Genomic DNA, 16,961 nt, shown 5'->3' with positions numbered 1-16,961 from the left:
TCTACATCGAACATGCAATGGCATGTTCTTGAGATCACAAGAGTGATGTTTCTACCCTCACTATGGGTTGACCCCTATCATCGTGGTTGTACTTTTGAACATGTACATTACGTATTGCGGTGAGTAATATGAGAGGTATGTGGTTGCCTCGAACGCGCAATGACGTGTATAATTCACATAAATGATAATCATGCGCCTTCACAGGCAAGATGCTTGATTGGGTTGAAAGACCAGAGCATGTAGAATGAGACGATGGTTAAGAAACCTCCCGTCGTGTTCATTCGGGACGGTTCATCAAGAGAGATGATGGATGATACAAAACTTCGATGAACAATCATTAATGGCAATCTCGGGCAAAGATTCGACTTCTCCAGTCATCAAAGGCTTGGGGAAATTCTTCAGGCCGCTTCTGCAGAAGTTCGAAGCGTCCCAACCAAACCGACCTGTTGACACCTCTACCAGGACCCATGTGACAGATAAAAAGTTTGGAGTGGCCATGTAAATGTTTTTTATATAAAAGGATGAGTTTGGGTTGGATTATAACCCAAATTCCAAACCCACATCTTTTAGACGGAAAGGAGGAAAGAGGGGCGAAAGGGTGTCTCTCTCTCTCTCTCTCTCTGGGAAAGAAGAGGAAGGCGAAGGAGAGGAGCAAGAAAGACGAAGAAGAACAACAAAGAAAAGGAGGCAGGTACACTCTCTCTCTTCTCCCTTTCTTTCTCCACTCCCTCATCTTTCTTATTTTCCCTCCTCTTTCTACTTCTTCTTTATGTTGTTATGCGGATTTTTATTTTTGATGATCCAAGGAAACCCCTATCACCAATCCGCACATTGGCTGGCCTCCGGTTGTTAAAACCCTTGAGGTCCACCTTACTCACCCTGGAGTACATCTTCTACCTTACAGCAGGGGACGCCACTCATGGGTTTCAAACTTGTGACATCCCGTCAACTTGGTTACAGTCACAGATGAGGGGAGCCCTTGTGGGCTGTTCTGCGGCTGTAGGGTGAAGGTAAAAAATATGAAACAAGAAACTCATTTTTTTTCGGCCACCCAGTCCATAATGTACGGTTCCAGCACCCATACCGTGCCGTGTCGACACGGGTGTGGGAGCCCATCCGGCGTACCCATGTGACATAATTCATTATATTTGTCATAACCATATCAAGCCAATCTGTTTGTATCTTTGTACGTGCAAGAAACATGTAGGAAATCCAACAGTTTGAATTTTGCGTCAGATAACTGATCAGATCCAAACCTGTTAGATTTGGTAGAGAAAACATCATCTGATCCACAAGTAACTTCAAATTCGTGTTTACATCTGAAACTGAATCTGCATTGAATGTGAATTTGACTTGTATCCAAATCGGTTTGTCTGAAACATATATGCGGAAAGCCAGCCAACTGTTGAATTCAATCATGGTGGATGCCCAACCGGAACTGAATAAATTATGGAACGGCCGCAAGTGCTCAATCCGAGATGGCTCCATCAAGGAGTTCTCCCGGGAAGGAGTGAAGTTGTTTTAGCCTGTTAGATATTCAAGCTAGTTGGATCTGAACTATCATATTTTCAAATTGATTTGAGTTTGACTCCAAATCAGATTAGCCATTAGTCGATTAGGTTGGTTTCAGTAAATTTTATCATCCTAACTGTCTGCTTAAAAACTTGTTTAGGTTCCAGTCCTGTTCATGTTGTCCGACATTACCATATAATATTTGGATTTGGATTCAACTTCACTTCAGTAGATTATTTAGGAGCAGTTTCAAATTGAATATATTGTTTAAATTCACTTTTGGATTTTGATTGGCCATAGTATCACCATTCGCACAAGGATGCAAACATAAACAGTTATCACTTGGATGCAAACATGATCCAATTCATATTCTTTTGTCCTGATAGTAATTCGGATTCAAGTCATAATCAGGTAATGGTAATGGATATGGCTATATCTAGGCCAAAATATTTGTCTAGCTAAACTGTCTTCTGTTTTATTTTCACTAGAAAGATTAATAGATTTTATTTATTCAGTGGATCCAATACTATAGAGACTTAACTCATAAGTCGTAACCAAATCTGACTTTGCCATCGAGCTGGGTCAAGATCCGGAGTTGGAGTCGCTTTTTAGAATCAAGTCCAATGTCAAACCAAACACGCCCGAGCTGCATCCAACCTGTTTTTGCATATCAAGCTTCTTGTCTTTCCCCTTCGAGGGCTGCACATGTGTTGAGCTGAGCCTGAGCTTGGGCGGCTTGAGCTCCACTTGATTGTTACTTACCTAGGCTCCAGCTCAACTCAGCCCAAGCTGAGCTCAGGGGTGTGTCTGCATGTGTTCTTTTGTATTTTTTTTGATCTTTTTGTAGGTTAGATACTATAGATGTTGTCTACATAGTTAGTTCAAAATAAGCCAGGTTTTGACTCATATGATTGTGGATGTGTGATATATAGGCAGGTTTTCCAAGGGATTCAAACATCAAAGGCTGACATGTACCAAAACCAAAACGCCATGGCTCAAAAATCTGTTTTATTATGTTGAAAATCATTATCCAAGGTCAGATCCTTGGTTAACAAACCATGCTGCTGATCACATCTATTTGATCGGATTGAGTCAATACAGATTGCAGCTATGATTTCCTGCTCAATAGTTCTGTGCAAATATTTACACTGTAAATAAATAAATAAATAAATATATGAAAACATGTTACAGGAGAAAGGCAGGGTCTTGAAGATGACCTCTACTTTAGAGAGGGTGGTGTGTTTTTTCCCCGAAACACAAATTCACGTGTTCGTGTGTGTACGGAGGAATATCTTGGGATCCACGATAATTCATATGCCAATGTTGCCCACGATGACTTTATAACAAAATAACATATAAAAAAAGGTTGATATGCTTTTGACGAAAATGTCCTCCTGTAAGATAGATATGCGTTGGATGAAAATGTCCTCCCACTCCCCATAAATAGATTTGCACGTTTCACCTTTGTTTTTAGCTTGTGTTAAAACACATGGCCGCCTTCTCATTCCTGCTTGATGAGTTGTGGAGCCTGATTCAAAGTTTTTGCCCTTGCAGGAAGGGAGGTCCGGGGGGTCCCCCGGCGCGGGTCCCGCTGCACGGTCAGTGAAAAATGGAGCCATATGTTTTTTACCAATTTCTTATCAGTGAGAAATTGAATCTCACACACGCAGCCAAAGTCAAGACATGACAAATGTGGAGAAGAAGATATGAGACAAATACAGGAAAATAGGGAGGATGGTGACACAAATATACAGAAACAAATCTCAAAAGGGGAAGAAAATACAACCTTTTTATTTCTTTCATTTTTTGAGGGAACACTTACCACCAAAAATAAAGGAATTGGAGTTTTCTTTTCAAATGGAATGGTCGAGTCTAGCGGGAGAGAGAAGACTTTTGTTGCGTGATGTTGTGGTTCACGGGGGGCATGCAAGATAAGAGGAGAGGAAAGAAAGTGAGAGCTCCAAACAGTCAAATCTCTAAATGATGCCGCACACGACCTGAGAGTGCAAACTCGATTGGGTGGGGTCGAAGCCACTTTATCACCATACCCTAGGCTTAAATACAATAAGGAGATCAAACTCGTAAAAGCATATTACCCCTAGCATATTATATAATGTCAACAATAAGAATTTTTCTTTTTTTCTTTTCTTTTATTCCCAAGTCGGTGGCAAAGGTCATGTAGGTCGATAATCCATTCTGGCCCCAATATCATGTCCCATTATATACTTGTAATACTAAAAACTTTAAAAAAATGCCCATATAGACAGAACAAGTTCATTTATAAAGTAAGCCAAGCTCATACTTAAAGCCTTAAACATAAGATCAATAAAATAAACGAGTTCAAGCTTAAATGCCAAATTAATCTTGTTACAAAAGAATTAAACTTGTTTATTATGCATAAGTTCTCTTTTTTACAATAAACAAACTTTGATGTAGTGATTTAACTTTATGTTCCTAAAGTAGACGAAGCGGGTTATACCCCCCCCCCCCAAAAAAAAAAAAACACGCAGGTGTGTGTTCTTAGGTCTAAATGAGCGCCACGTATGTAGGCACATGGGCTCATTTCTTCGTGTGTGTCAGCATCACTTAGCATCGAAGTCTGGTGCGTTTGCAAAGACTTAAGTACCCTTTCTCGCCATTAGCGTCATAAAAGAACGTTTTGAGTAAAGGACAAAAATGTCCTCCCGCAAGAAAAGGTTAAAATCATCATCATTTTCGCCTTAAGGAGTAAACTCCTCTGCTTTAACATGAGCTTCTCACAATATGTCGCCCTAAACGTTCTGGATCACCCTTTGGCGATGCACCATTTGCTGTAACAGGAGCTCTGATGGACGCCGTACCCTTTGCTGTCGTCTGCTGCTATCAGAGCACCCTTTGTTGCCGTATGCTCTAGTCGGAGCACCATTTGCTATCGTCTGCTGCCGCCAGAGAACCCTTTGTCGCCACCCTCGTCTGTTATCGTCGGAGCATAGCATATGACAACAAAGGGTGCTCCGACGGCAACAGACGACGACAAGGGGTACGACGTCAATCGGAGCTCCTGTTACAACAGATGGTGCATCGCCAAAGGGTGATCCAAAACGTTTAGGGCGACATATTGCGAGAAGCTCTTGTTAAAGCAGAGGAGTTTACTCCTTAGGGCAAAAATGATGATGATTTTAACCCTTTCTCGCGGGAGGACATTTTTGTCCTTTACTCGAAACGTTGTTTTATGATGCTAATGGCGGGAAAGGGTACATAAGTCTTTGCAAACGCACCAGACTTTGCTGCTAAGTGATGCTGACACACACAGAGAAATAAGCCCCATGTGCTTACATACGTGGCGCTCATTTAGACATGAGAACACGCACCTGCGTGTTTGGGGGGGGGGGGGACATATAACCTGCTTCGTCTACTTTAGGAACATAAAGTTAAATCACTACATCAAAGCTTGTTTATTGTAAAAATATGTAAAAATGAGAACTTATGTATAATAAACAAGTTTAATTGTTTTGTAACAAGACTAATCTGACATTTAAGCTTGAACTCATTTATTTTACCGATCTTATGTTTAAGGCTTTAAGTATGAGCTTGGCTTATTTTATAAGTGAATCAGTTCTGTCTATATGGCCTTTTTTTTTAAAGTTTTTAGTATCACTAGTATACAAGGGGACATGATATTGGGGCCAGAATGAATTTTCGACCTACATGACCTTTGCCACCGATTTGGGAATAAAAGAAAAGAAAAAGAGAAAAATTCTCAATGTTGACATTATATGGTATGCTAGGGGTAATATGCTTTTACGAGTTTGATCTCCTTATTGTATTTAAGCTTAGGGTATGGGGATAAGGTGGCTTCGTCCCCTCCCAATCGAGTTTGCACTCTCTGGTCTTGTGCAACATCATTTAGAGATTGGACTGTTTGGAGCTCTCACTCTCTTTCCTCTCCTCTTATCTTGTATGCCCCCCGTGAACCACCACATCATGCAACAAAAGTCTTCTCTCTCCCGTTGGATTCGACCATTCCATTTGAAAAGAAAACTTCACTTCCTTTCTTTTTGGTGGTAAGCGTTCCCTCAAAAAATGAAAGAAATAAAAAGGCCGTATTTTCTTCCCCTTTTGAGATTTGTTTCTGTATATTTGTGCCACCATCCTCCCTATTTTCCTGTATTTGTCTCATATCTTCTTCTCCCCATTTGTCATGTCTTGACTTTGGCTGCGTGTGTGAGATTCAATTTCTCACTGATAAGAGATTGGTGAAAAACATTATGAGGAAATTGTGGTTATAGCATTTACATAGTTCGGTTGCTTTTTTTGTAGGTAGGAGGCTCAGGCTGGCGATGTCTCAGTGCAGTTTGGTGAGGATTAAGAAGGCCTTTTGGCATCTAAATGGCAGGGGTTTTAGGATTGCTCGGACCCATCCTTTATTGTTCTCTTCTCGTGGTTTCTGTAATCCCTCTGAAGCAATTAGTCAGGTTTCTGTTGATGAGCCCATTTCATGGCATCAGATCTCTGGTTAGTTGTTAGCATTTAAGTTGGTTTATATTGAATTCTGATAGAGATCAGTCTCTTGGAATTGCATAGATACTTGGCTCATGATTTAGTTAATTCTTAGTTAATACTTTTGTGTGTATGCTTGTGGTTTGACTGGTACAGGTGGTTCAAAGTTTATGTAATCGTTTTAGTGTTATTGAATTTGTTTGTACTTTGTTGATGTTTGTGTGTAGCATAACTGCATATAGCTATAAAAGTACTTGCTTGGTTGGTAACAATAGGTGAGTACATGAGGTTTTGGTTGTTGATGTCATGATAGCTCTAAGTTTTCTTTGCAATGCACGATAGAAATTTTTGATCTATTTGCGAATGTACTTTTTAGATATTTAGATGTATAATGCCAAGATTACTGCTACTTTTGTGTAACTTTGTGCTTTGTATATCTTGACAACACCTTTGTTGGATGGTTACAAAGATTTTAATACAAGGCCATTACCTACTTGCTAATTCTCTTGAGTCTCCTCCTACCTGTACTATTGACATTGAATATTCAAACTGATTGGCATCAGGTGCTTCTAATACCGTAATATTGTTTGGCCACATTGCCCTCTTCCTTTCTTAACATTCAATTTCCGTGAAGCTGATCAAGGGAATTGCACTTGTGTTCTCTTCATAAAAGCATTCCATGCATGACTCTAAACTAAGGTTCATTGCCATTGAAATGATCACTTTATTAAACTGAATTGGTTGCGAAGGAAATATAGAAGACCAAAGTGCAAATGCGTATTCCTGCTAGCATTAAGCATACACCATAGCCTTGAACTGGCATATTACTATCGTGCTTGGGCCCTCTTTTTGAACAACTGGTGTCTGTTATCATCTCAACTTTCTTTGGTCCTGCAAAAACATAGGTACACACACATAAGAAAGGGAGAACTGAAGTCCGGTGTAACTCTTGATTGCAGGATGGAGTTTCATTTCGAGAATTGTGATTCCGTGTGATGAGATGCCAAAATAATTAAGTGTGATGAGATGCCAAAAGAATTAAGCTTAGAGCAGTAGCATCCCCTTTTAGCATCAAGAGTGCTATATAGGCTTTGCAAATTTATCATCACTTTGGTAAGAGATAGTTGGTCCTCATTAGATGTGTTAGAACAGAAAATGGGTCTTTGTAATGGTGTATTATGGCAATTGGTTTGATCTAATTGGAGTTCCATTCCTGTACATGCCATTGGTAAATTGTAGTTTGATCCCATAATGATCCTTGTAATGAAACTTAATTGTATGGACTTAGAAGATTCATAAGTAGATTTTTACGAGCTTGTCTAATTGGGAGCTTCCAAGCCTGTTATATTAAAAGATGCAGCAATGAATAAGGACTAAACTAGCCTTTATTGGAGGATGCTCAAGTACATAGTTTTGATGGAGGGATATACTGGCAATTCCTTGAAAATAAAATAGTATGCAATGCATTATCCTACTACCTCCATCGGTCTCTTCAGCTCCGCTAGGTTAAGATTGCCATCCTTGTCAGTAGGTGTATGGTGGAAAGTGTTCCAACTTCACAATTGCCTATTTTTGAAGTAATAAAGATGCAGTTTTTTGATGATTGTGGAAACAAAAAATTTTCTTAGTGTCTAAATAAATACATGAGTTTGAGTTGCTTATTTGTGGTTTTCAACCTTGCAAGGGAATGCAAGGCACCAAGTTGTTCAATGTCATCCATATGGCTAGCCACTCCCATCCTTCATTCTCCTTGCATATTGCCTTTTAACATTGGGAATCCTTCTGATTTTAGCCTCCTTGTTCATGTTCTCTTCACTTGATGTCATCTTTTTCCAACATTTGTTCACATAAAATTTCAATTGAGTTGCTTTCTCTTGTTTATTGATTTCGTTAAATGGCTAGTCTATCTTCTTTTAAGCAGTGTTGTAAAAATCATATTAGAACCTGCATTGGAAGGTCAGAGAGACTGGTGTATTTTAATGTATTGTAATGTATAGTAAGATATGAAAAAAATACACCTAAAATATTGCAAAAAATAAAGAAATAACAAAAAGTACAAAAATAAATTTTTTTTAACAAAAATCATATAATTACAAGAAAAATAAATATATTTATTAATATCAACTAACATAGATATGCCATTAATTTAAAGTAAAGTTCACTACATAAGTTCATTAACATAGATGCCACAAAATTTCATTACATAAAAGTTTTTGAGACAAAAGTCAAGACAACAAGACTCATCATTCGTTTGCATCATCAAACATTTTGCGTTCTTTCTTCGATATCTTGTTGTGCCTCTTGTCGCTCCTCATCATCTTTATCATTTGGTAGTGCATGGAGAGGCATTGGGTACGTGCCAATGCTTGTTATGCCCGTTCCTTATGTTTCTTTCATCCAAATATGCTCACATCTCATTTTGTGCATCCAGAGCACTGCTACATGATTGCGTTGGGTGATAAGGAATCTGAGCAATGTGCAACTTTATGCGATGCAAGCCTTGTGAAACAATATACTATAGGGTATACATCTTGGAATTGCGTGCCCTCCCTGATCCTCAAGAACTTTACAATATTGACATGTTGGGCTATCAACAAGTAGGGAAAGTCGGGCCATTGGTAAATCTAATCCCCACAAATACAATTAGTTCGAAGGAGTATCACTAAATAAACAAGCCAAAAGGTTTTCATAATTTATTGCATAAGTGATAGTTACTATTTTATAAAACACGATGCTAGGACCAAAAGTAGAGCTCATATATATATGTGTGTGTGTGTGTGTGTGTGTGTGTGTGTGTGTGTGTGTGTGCAACCAATAATTAGGAATTCTTAGCCAAAAGAGTGATATCTCCAAGTGTGACATCTAGTAATCAAGCAAAACAAACAAAAGTTCTTTGAAGGTTTTTCTCTATGGGCTTGAACCAACATCTTTTGGCACTTACACAAAGATGGGATTTGATTAATGTCTTGTAATTGCCCCCATCAATAGATGAGGAGGCATGCTTGAATGGCAATGTTATTAAAAATGCACCTCAAGGTGCAAAAGGCGTGCCTCGCCTTATGGTGAGGCCCTTTGTGCCCTGAGTTACATGCATATAACGTAAAACTCTTGAGGCATGCACCTCGGGGGTTATGAGGTACATGTCTCATGGCGAGGTGTGCCTCAAGGCGTGCACCTCGGTCAAATGGGGTCAAAGCCCCATCCCCCTCTTTCCATCTCTTTCTCTCTCTCTCTCGCACGCGCTCTCCCTCTCTTTTTCTATCGTCTTTCGCTCTCCCTCTCTTTTTCTATCGTCTTTCGCTCTCCCTCTCTTTCTCTATCATCTCTCGCTCTCCCTGTCTTTTTCTCGTGTCTCTCCCTCTCTTTCTCTCTCGTTTCTCCCTCTCAGTATCTATTGCTCTCCCTCCCTTTCTCTCTCATTTCTCCCTCTCTTTCTCGTCTCTGGTTCTCCCTCTCTTTCTATCTCTCCGTCTCTCTCTCTCTCTTTCTTTGTTGAAAGAAAGAAGAAAAACTACCGATAGGTACTCTATATTTATAATTTTTTTGTTTTTTTTTTATACTTGTGAATGTTGTAACACTCTCTTGTATGCACCTATATTTTGGTTCTTTTTTTTTAGATTTTAAAAGTTTTTTTAAGTTAATTTTTTTTTTGAGTCTTACGCTTTATAGCTTGAGGCTTATGCCTCGCTTCGGTTTTTGGTGGTGTGCCTCGCTACACCTCAATGCTTTTCACAACATTGTTGAATGGTAATAATTCTATTGTGTGTTTATGAATTAATGTACTAGGCCTGCTCTTTGTCCCTTTGAACAATATGGATATCTATCTATTTTTCTATCTATCTATATATATACATACATAAAGTCATCAATAGTGTCAGATTTTAGTTAAATGTGTTTCTCTATTACTGGAATGTCCATTAGCTTGAGATGTTATTGGGTCATCCTTATCTTCTGAATAAGGGCCAACCTTTGACAATTTTTCTCCAACAAATGCTGCATGTGCTTGCACCTTTTTCTTATTATCTTATATAAGACTCGTAAGAAGCTGAACATCAATGTCATATGAAATATGATGAGTACATAATTGTGTGGTGGAATTGCTGTGTCATACATTGTGATATTTAAACATGTGCATTACAAAACCACAAAAGTCAAACTTTACCGTTCCTCTCAAACCTATCCCCAAGTCCACTGGTTTCCAATATTTCTATTGCTTTGCCCACATAGCCAAGTTCATGGATTGGGTTTTGGGTCTTATTTTGAGTTATGTATAATAAGGGTCCACAATCCATAGGTGTGTAATGTGACAAATCTACCTTGGGAGTCATGCCGGGCAGTCCAAGCAAAAGGGAAAAGAAGGAGAAAGTTAGAGAGAGATGGGAGAATATGGATCGTGCCCTCCTTTAGGGACATCCTTTCATTATATATGAGGTTATATCTTGAAATACAAAAATGTGCCTTAAATACAAAAGTGTGCTTTACACATTAATACTTTGCAAACTTATCTGAGGTGCGCCAGAGAGAGAGAGAGAGAGAGAGAGAGAGAGAGAGAGAGAGAGAGAGAGAGAGAGAGAGAGCTCGTTCGTTTCTATTAGGGCTAATCTCCTCATTAAATAGAGAGACGCCACTATAAAAATTACTTACAAGTCCTTAATTTATGAAATATCAAATAACCTACCTTTGAGAAAACTTATGCTTAAAACCTCAATAGGACAATTAATCTTAACACTCCCCCTCAAGCTGGAGCATAGCTATCAATCATGCTTAGCTTGTCACAGCATTTTGAGAAATTTGGTCTAGCAAGAGGCTTTGTAAACATATCTGCAACTTTGTCCTCCGACTTTAGATATTTGGTAGCGATATGACCAGCTTGAACCATATCTCTTACGTAGTGGCAATCAACCTCAATATGTTTTGTCCTCTCATGAAAGACTGGATTGTTCACTATATATGTGGCTGCCTTGTTATCACACATCATTGTCATAGGAGATGAAACCTTCACCTCAAGATCATTTAGTACAGTTCGAACCTACATTAATTTAGCAGCTGTTTGGGCCATAGCCATATATGCTGATGCTGCACTTGACCTAGCAACCACATTTTGCTTCTTCTCCATGAAATTAGGTTATCTTCCATAAACACACAGAATCCTGTGGTAGATTTTTTATCCACTACAGATCCTGCATAGTCAGCATCAAAGTAAATCACTAATTTCAGGGTTCCACCTTTCTTGAATAATAACCTTTTTTCCAAGAGAAGATTTTAAGTACCTGAGAATCATTATTGCTGCATTCCAGTGTACCTCAGTTGGTTTATCCATAAATTGGCTAACCTTGCTTACTGCTAAAGCAATATCAGGTCTGGTTACAGTTATATATAGTAGCTTCCCTACCAGTGAGCGATAGCTTTTGCTATCAACAGGTTTCGACCCTTCCTCAAACAATTGAACTTTATGGTCCATGGGAATATTTACTGGTTTAGTTCCCAACATTCCAGTCTCTTTTAATAAGTCAAGAACATACTTCCGTTAAGACAAAACCATCCCTTCACTGCTCCTGGCAACTTCTATACCCAGAAAATATCTAAGTGAACCAAGGTCTTTTATAACAAAATGTTTTTGAAAATGAGCCTTTGTAGCTTCAATATCTCTCATATCATCTCCTGTAGGAATGATGTCATCCACATGTACTACCATAACAACTATACCTGAGTTAGTTTTTTTTAATAAATAATGTATGGTCTGTCGCCAACCTATTAAAGCCAAACCTTGACATCACTTCAAACAACTTTTGAAACCATGCACATGGACTTTGTTTCAAATCATATATCACCTTTCTTAATCTACACACTTTCTGACACTCCCTCCAACCTCGAAACCGGGAGGTTGTTGCATGTAAACTGTCTCAGACAGATCTTCATATAAAAATGCATTTTTTACATCTAATTGACACAAACTCCCTCCATGGTGAACAACTACGGAGAGAACAGGACGAATGGTACCCATTCGTGCAATACGAGAAAAAGTTTTAAAGAAATCAATACCATAAGTCTGAGTATACCCTTTTGCTATTAATCTGGCCTTATACCTTTCAATAGAACCATCTGATTTGTACTTTATTGTATATACCCATTTGCATCCAACAATGTCAGTATCCACTAGGGAATCAACTAGATCCTATGTATGTTGAGACAATAAGGCTTCCATTTCTTCTTGCATAGCCTGCTTCCACCTGTTATCGAGCTTTTCTTGTTGATAGTTCAGAGGAATAGTTTCAGCAGATGAGGCTGAAATAAATGCTTTTATCTGATTTCCAATTCGGGCATCAGACACAAAATGAGATATGGGATATAAGGTGCATTGTCGTGTCCCCTTTCGTAGAGCGATTGGCCTGTTATCATCATCATGAAGGTCACTGTTGTCAGTAGTACTTACCTCAGGAGAAGAAGAGGATGAAGGCCCTGGAGGAGGTGGAGCTCTACGCACATATACCAATGGAGGATTATGAAACCGTGAGGAAGATAAAGTTTGGTTAGGTAATGAGGGCACATATTCCAAAGAAAAATGAGGTACAGGCTATGTCACATGGGTGCGGGTGCGGGTGCGACACGGGTGCGGCGCAATTCCAATAAATTTGGACACGGGGACTCGGCTATATATATATATTAAAATATATATATTATAAATATATATATTTTAAATATTATAATTATATATATAACAATAAATTAACACATAAAGATTGTAAATTTTAAAGCAAAAAAAAAAAGCAATTCTTAACAACACAAACTTACCAAAATATAACACATAAAGAAGCTTGTGAGTGTGATAAACAACAAAACTTATCATAAATCTGCCTCATCGTCTAAATTAGAAGGAAGAACAGGATCAAGGTAGTCCATGTTGAGAGTATGTAAATTATGTTCTCCCTCCAAGTCAAAATCTTCTGGATTTACATCCCAATTCTTGGATGGTCCACAACTGCATCAAAAAATCACTATATTAGTATCTAACTTAAAAGTTAAAACTTTGAATACAAATATGAAATATTTAAATACAAACTTTGAATACAAAGAAAAAAAAAGTACCTATACTCTTCTTTGATCCGGCGAGAAATTAATCGTAGATTTGAGTGAACATATACCAAATCCTCTGCTCTTTTACTAGTGAGTTTGTTTCTTTTAATGTTGTGAATTTGAGCATATGTACTCCAATTTCTTTCACAACAAGATGATGTAGCAGGTTGGGATAACAACTTCATTGCAAGACGTTGCAGATTTGGTGTCTCTGATTGCCCACCAATTAAGGGGATCTTCCTCGTCCCTTGCCACAAGTGCGGCTAAAGAATCAAATCTTCCAGTAGAAAACTTGCCAAACTCACTATTTACAACCTTAAACATGTGAGGATCATTAAAAACTCTTCCCAAATATATCATTATATTTCTTGATATCTCAGGATCTTCATTTGGAGAAACACGACCAACACCTGCTGTCAAACATTTTTTTGCATAGTATTTTGGATTGAGAGAGTGTGCCATGCAATGCAAAGGTGTATTGCTTTTATCCCATCTTCTCACTAAAACTGAATGTACATGATTGTAAAATTCTGAATCATCAAGTGCAATATCTTTCTTCTCATGTTTAAAAATGATACTTTGAACCTTTTCAATCATATTGTCCCACATTTCATAAATTCTATGAAGCATGGGTACATCTCTGTCAACTTCTCTCAGCATTTCCCAAATAGGCTCTGTAAATTCAACAAAATATGTAATTTTATCCCACCAAAAATCATCACAGATGCATTTTTTGATAGCTTGAGCCTTGACATCATCTTCAGTACGATAAAAATCCCAATCTTGATCAGCCACCATCATCATCAATGCATTCTTGAGTTGCTTAATTCTTTTTATCATAGCAATTAGAGAAGCAAAACGAGTTTCAGCAACTTTCAGTAACTTGAGATCAGAATGCCTATTAAATATAGAAAGGGCATGATGATGGTTTACAACAAAATTTCTAATATTTCGAACATCATGCTCTATTTCCTCAATCCATAAGCACATTTCATGTGCATGTGCATCATCTTTTGATGGATTGCATATACTCTTAAGTGCCAAATTTAAACTGTGTGCTGCACAAGGAGTCCAAAAAATATGTGAATATGTATCTTCACTTGCCAAATTCATTCCTGCACGACTGCAAACTGGAGCATTGTCAGTAATGATTTGCACCACACTTTCTTCACTCACTTCTTTTATCACTTCAACAAATAATCTCTTTAAATATTCAACATCTTTATACTCTCCAGATGCATCAACAGTCTTCAAAAAGATTGGCCCATTTAGTGAGTAAGCAATGAAGTTTATCAGTGGTCGCCTTTGTATATCAGTCCACCCATCAGAAACAATCGACACTCCATGTCGTTTCCATGCAAATTTTTGGGTCTTTAGCAAGTCTTCAATTCTATTTTTTTCCTCTGCAAGAATGACTGTTCTTAGTTTTTCTGAACTAGGAGGCACATAACCACTCAAATTGCAATTAGCCAAAGATGTAATCATATCTTTCTAGTATGGACTTCTAGCTACATTAAAAGGAATTGAGCTTGAGTAAAAGAATCGACCAATCTTTTTATCAATTTCTGCTCTTGCCATGTTTTTGAATGACGCTTGTATTGTTTTATTGCTTTCCATCTTTCTTTTCTTTAAAAGCTCTTCTTGTGTATCACTAACAGTAGGAAAAGACAAATTAATCGAATCGCTTTTCATCTCTACAATTTTCTTCTTTTCAGCTTCCTCTTGTTCTTTTTTTAATTGCTTTAACATGTCTTTGTCAACCCCAGAACATGCCCTAATTCCTTGACCACGAATATGCAAAAGATGTGCTTTCACACGCGTATAAGAACCTGTGAAAACAGTCTTACATAGATTACAATGAAACTGCACATTCCCACCACCACCACTACTAGCTTTTATCCCTTTTGTCACAAGCCTCCAAAGTGGTTGAGAAACATCTAATTCAGGGTTAGAACTTGAACCAAATGTATTGACACTACCGCTAGAACTCGCCATTATATCTGAAAAGTGAAAACTGAAAAGAAAATAATTAAATAAGTAAATAAAATAAAGTTAATAAATAGGGAATATTGGAGGGGCCGAGCCCCTCTTCTGCGAGCAGAGGGTGCAGGGAGGGGGGGCGAGCCCCTCCTCTGCGAGCAGAGGGTGCAGGGAGGGGCCGAGCCCCTCCCCTGCGAGCAGAGGGTGCAGGGAGGGGTGCCGAGCCCCTCCTCTGCGAGCAGAGGGTGCAGGGAGGGGAGCCGAGCCCCTCTTCTGCGAGCAGAGGGTGCAGGGAGGGGGGCCGAGCCCCTCCTCTGCGAGCAGAGGGTGCAGGGAGGGGGGCCGAGCCCCTCCCCTGCGAGCAGAGGGTGCAGGGAAGGGGGCCGAGCCCCTCCCCTGCGAGCAGAGGGTGCAGTGAGGGGGGCCGAGCCCCTCCTATGCGAGCAGAGGGTGCAGGGAGGGGGGCCGAGCCCCTCCCTTGCGAGCAGAGGGTGCAGGGAGGGGGGCCGAGCCCCTCTTCTGCGAGCAGAGGGTGCAGGGAGGGGGGCCGAGCCCCTCCCCTGCGAGCCGAGGGTGCAGGGAGGGGGACCGAGCCCCTCTTCTGCCTGCAAAGGGTGCAGGGAGGGGTCGAGCCCCTCCCCTGCGAGTAGAGGGTGCAGGGAGGGGGGCCGAGCCCCTTCCCTACGAGCAGAGGGTGCAGGGAGGGGGGCCGAGCCCCTCTTCTGCGTGCAAAGGGTGCAAGGAGGGAGGCTACGAGCAGAGGGTGCAGGAGGGTCGACATACCTGACGGAGGGGGAGACGGTGGCTGCTTGTCGCCGGAGTTCGGATCGCCGGCGTGGTTGCAGGAGAAAGCTGCAAGGGCTAGGCTGAGGGGGAGAGGCAAAATCGAGAGGGTAAGCCCCTCTCCCTGTCGATAAACCCCTTTTAGGGTTCGGCTGCCAAAAAAAATTTGGATCTACGTCGGGTTTGGACCCGACCCGACCCGGATCCAAAACAAAATTTAAAACTCGAACTGGACAATTTTGGACTCGGTCAAAGTTGACCGAGTCCAAATTGTGGACGGACTCGGCCCGGACTCGTTGACCGAGTCCGACTCGGCGTTGACCGAGTCCGGGGCGAGTCCAAAGCCGCACCCGAGTCCGCACCCGAGTCCGTGCGTGTCGACGCGGGTGCGGCAACCCTTTAGCCGAGTCCGTGTGACATAGGGTACATGAAGTTCAAAAGAATCATCTGGATCAATTTTCATTTGAGTACCAATGCTAGAATAGTATAGAATGGACTCCAAGAAAGATACATCCGCGCTGACATACTCTCGCCGAGAAATTGGATCATAGCATCGATACACCTTTTGATTTTTTGGATAACCTATAAACATGCATTTTGGTGCTTGAGCAGCTAATTTATCACGATCAAGTCCAAGTTTGTGCACGAAATAAATGCACCCAAATATTTTAGGTGAGAACGAGAAGAGTGGGGCTTAGGATTTAGGATATGTAGCGGAATTTGATCTCCCACGAAAGATGAACGTATGCGGTTGATTAGAGATAACTAGCAGTGATAATCGCATCGCCCCAATATATCGCAAGAACATTGGATTGAATCATAAGGGTACGTGTGACATCAAGGAGGTGCCTGTGTTTTCGCTCGAGGAATAGACACAAGTAGTTTGGTGTTGAATACCATGGTCTTGTTAAAATTGCAACAAGGCTTTTGTTTTGAACTCAAGAGCATTATCAGTGCGAACAATCTTGACAACAGATTCAAACTGAGTTTTTTGTTTCAAGAATTAAGGATTTGATAATACTTGGAACTTCAGATCTTTCTTTTATTAAAAACACCCACGACAACTTAGAAAAATCATCAACAATAACAAGACAATACTGACCCTGAGTTCTGGTAGGAATCTTACTAGGACC

The 16,961-nt window shown here is 40.0% G+C and overlaps 1 protein-coding gene across 9 annotated transcripts in view; it reads left to right on the top strand.

Annotated features, from left to right (window-relative positions):
* The window catches only part of LOC149821761 (polyribonucleotide nucleotidyltransferase 2, mitochondrial-like), a 122,372-nt gene that overhangs the window by 3,280 nt on the left and 102,131 nt on the right, over positions 1-16,961 (top strand). For 2 of the 9 annotated variants that reach the window (XM_089980104.1, XM_089980106.1), the window contains exons 3-4: positions 3,067-3,110; positions 5,812-6,006. The exons of 3 other annotated variants lie outside the window; for them this stretch is intronic. In XM_089980104.1, the coding sequence (XP_089836230.1) occupies positions 5,832-6,006 (175 nt within the window). In that variant the 5' untranslated portion in view covers positions 3,067-3,110; positions 5,812-5,831. Of the gene's footprint in view, positions 1-2,986; positions 3,111-5,811; positions 6,007-16,961 lie in introns of those variants that run through there. 4 more of the 9 variants (XM_089980103.1, XM_089980105.1, XM_089980102.1 and 1 more) reach the window with 3 other exon arrangements.

The sequence above is a fragment of the Nuphar pumila genome, chromosome 11 (genome assembly GCF_984573655.1).
Source record: "Nuphar pumila chromosome 11, dmNupPumi1.hap1.1, whole genome shotgun sequence".
Classification (NCBI taxonomy): domain Eukaryota; kingdom Viridiplantae; phylum Streptophyta; class Magnoliopsida; order Nymphaeales; family Nymphaeaceae; genus Nuphar; species Nuphar pumila.
The sequence above is the reverse complement of the archived record's forward strand: the minus strand, read 5'-3'. Positions and strand labels throughout refer to the sequence as shown.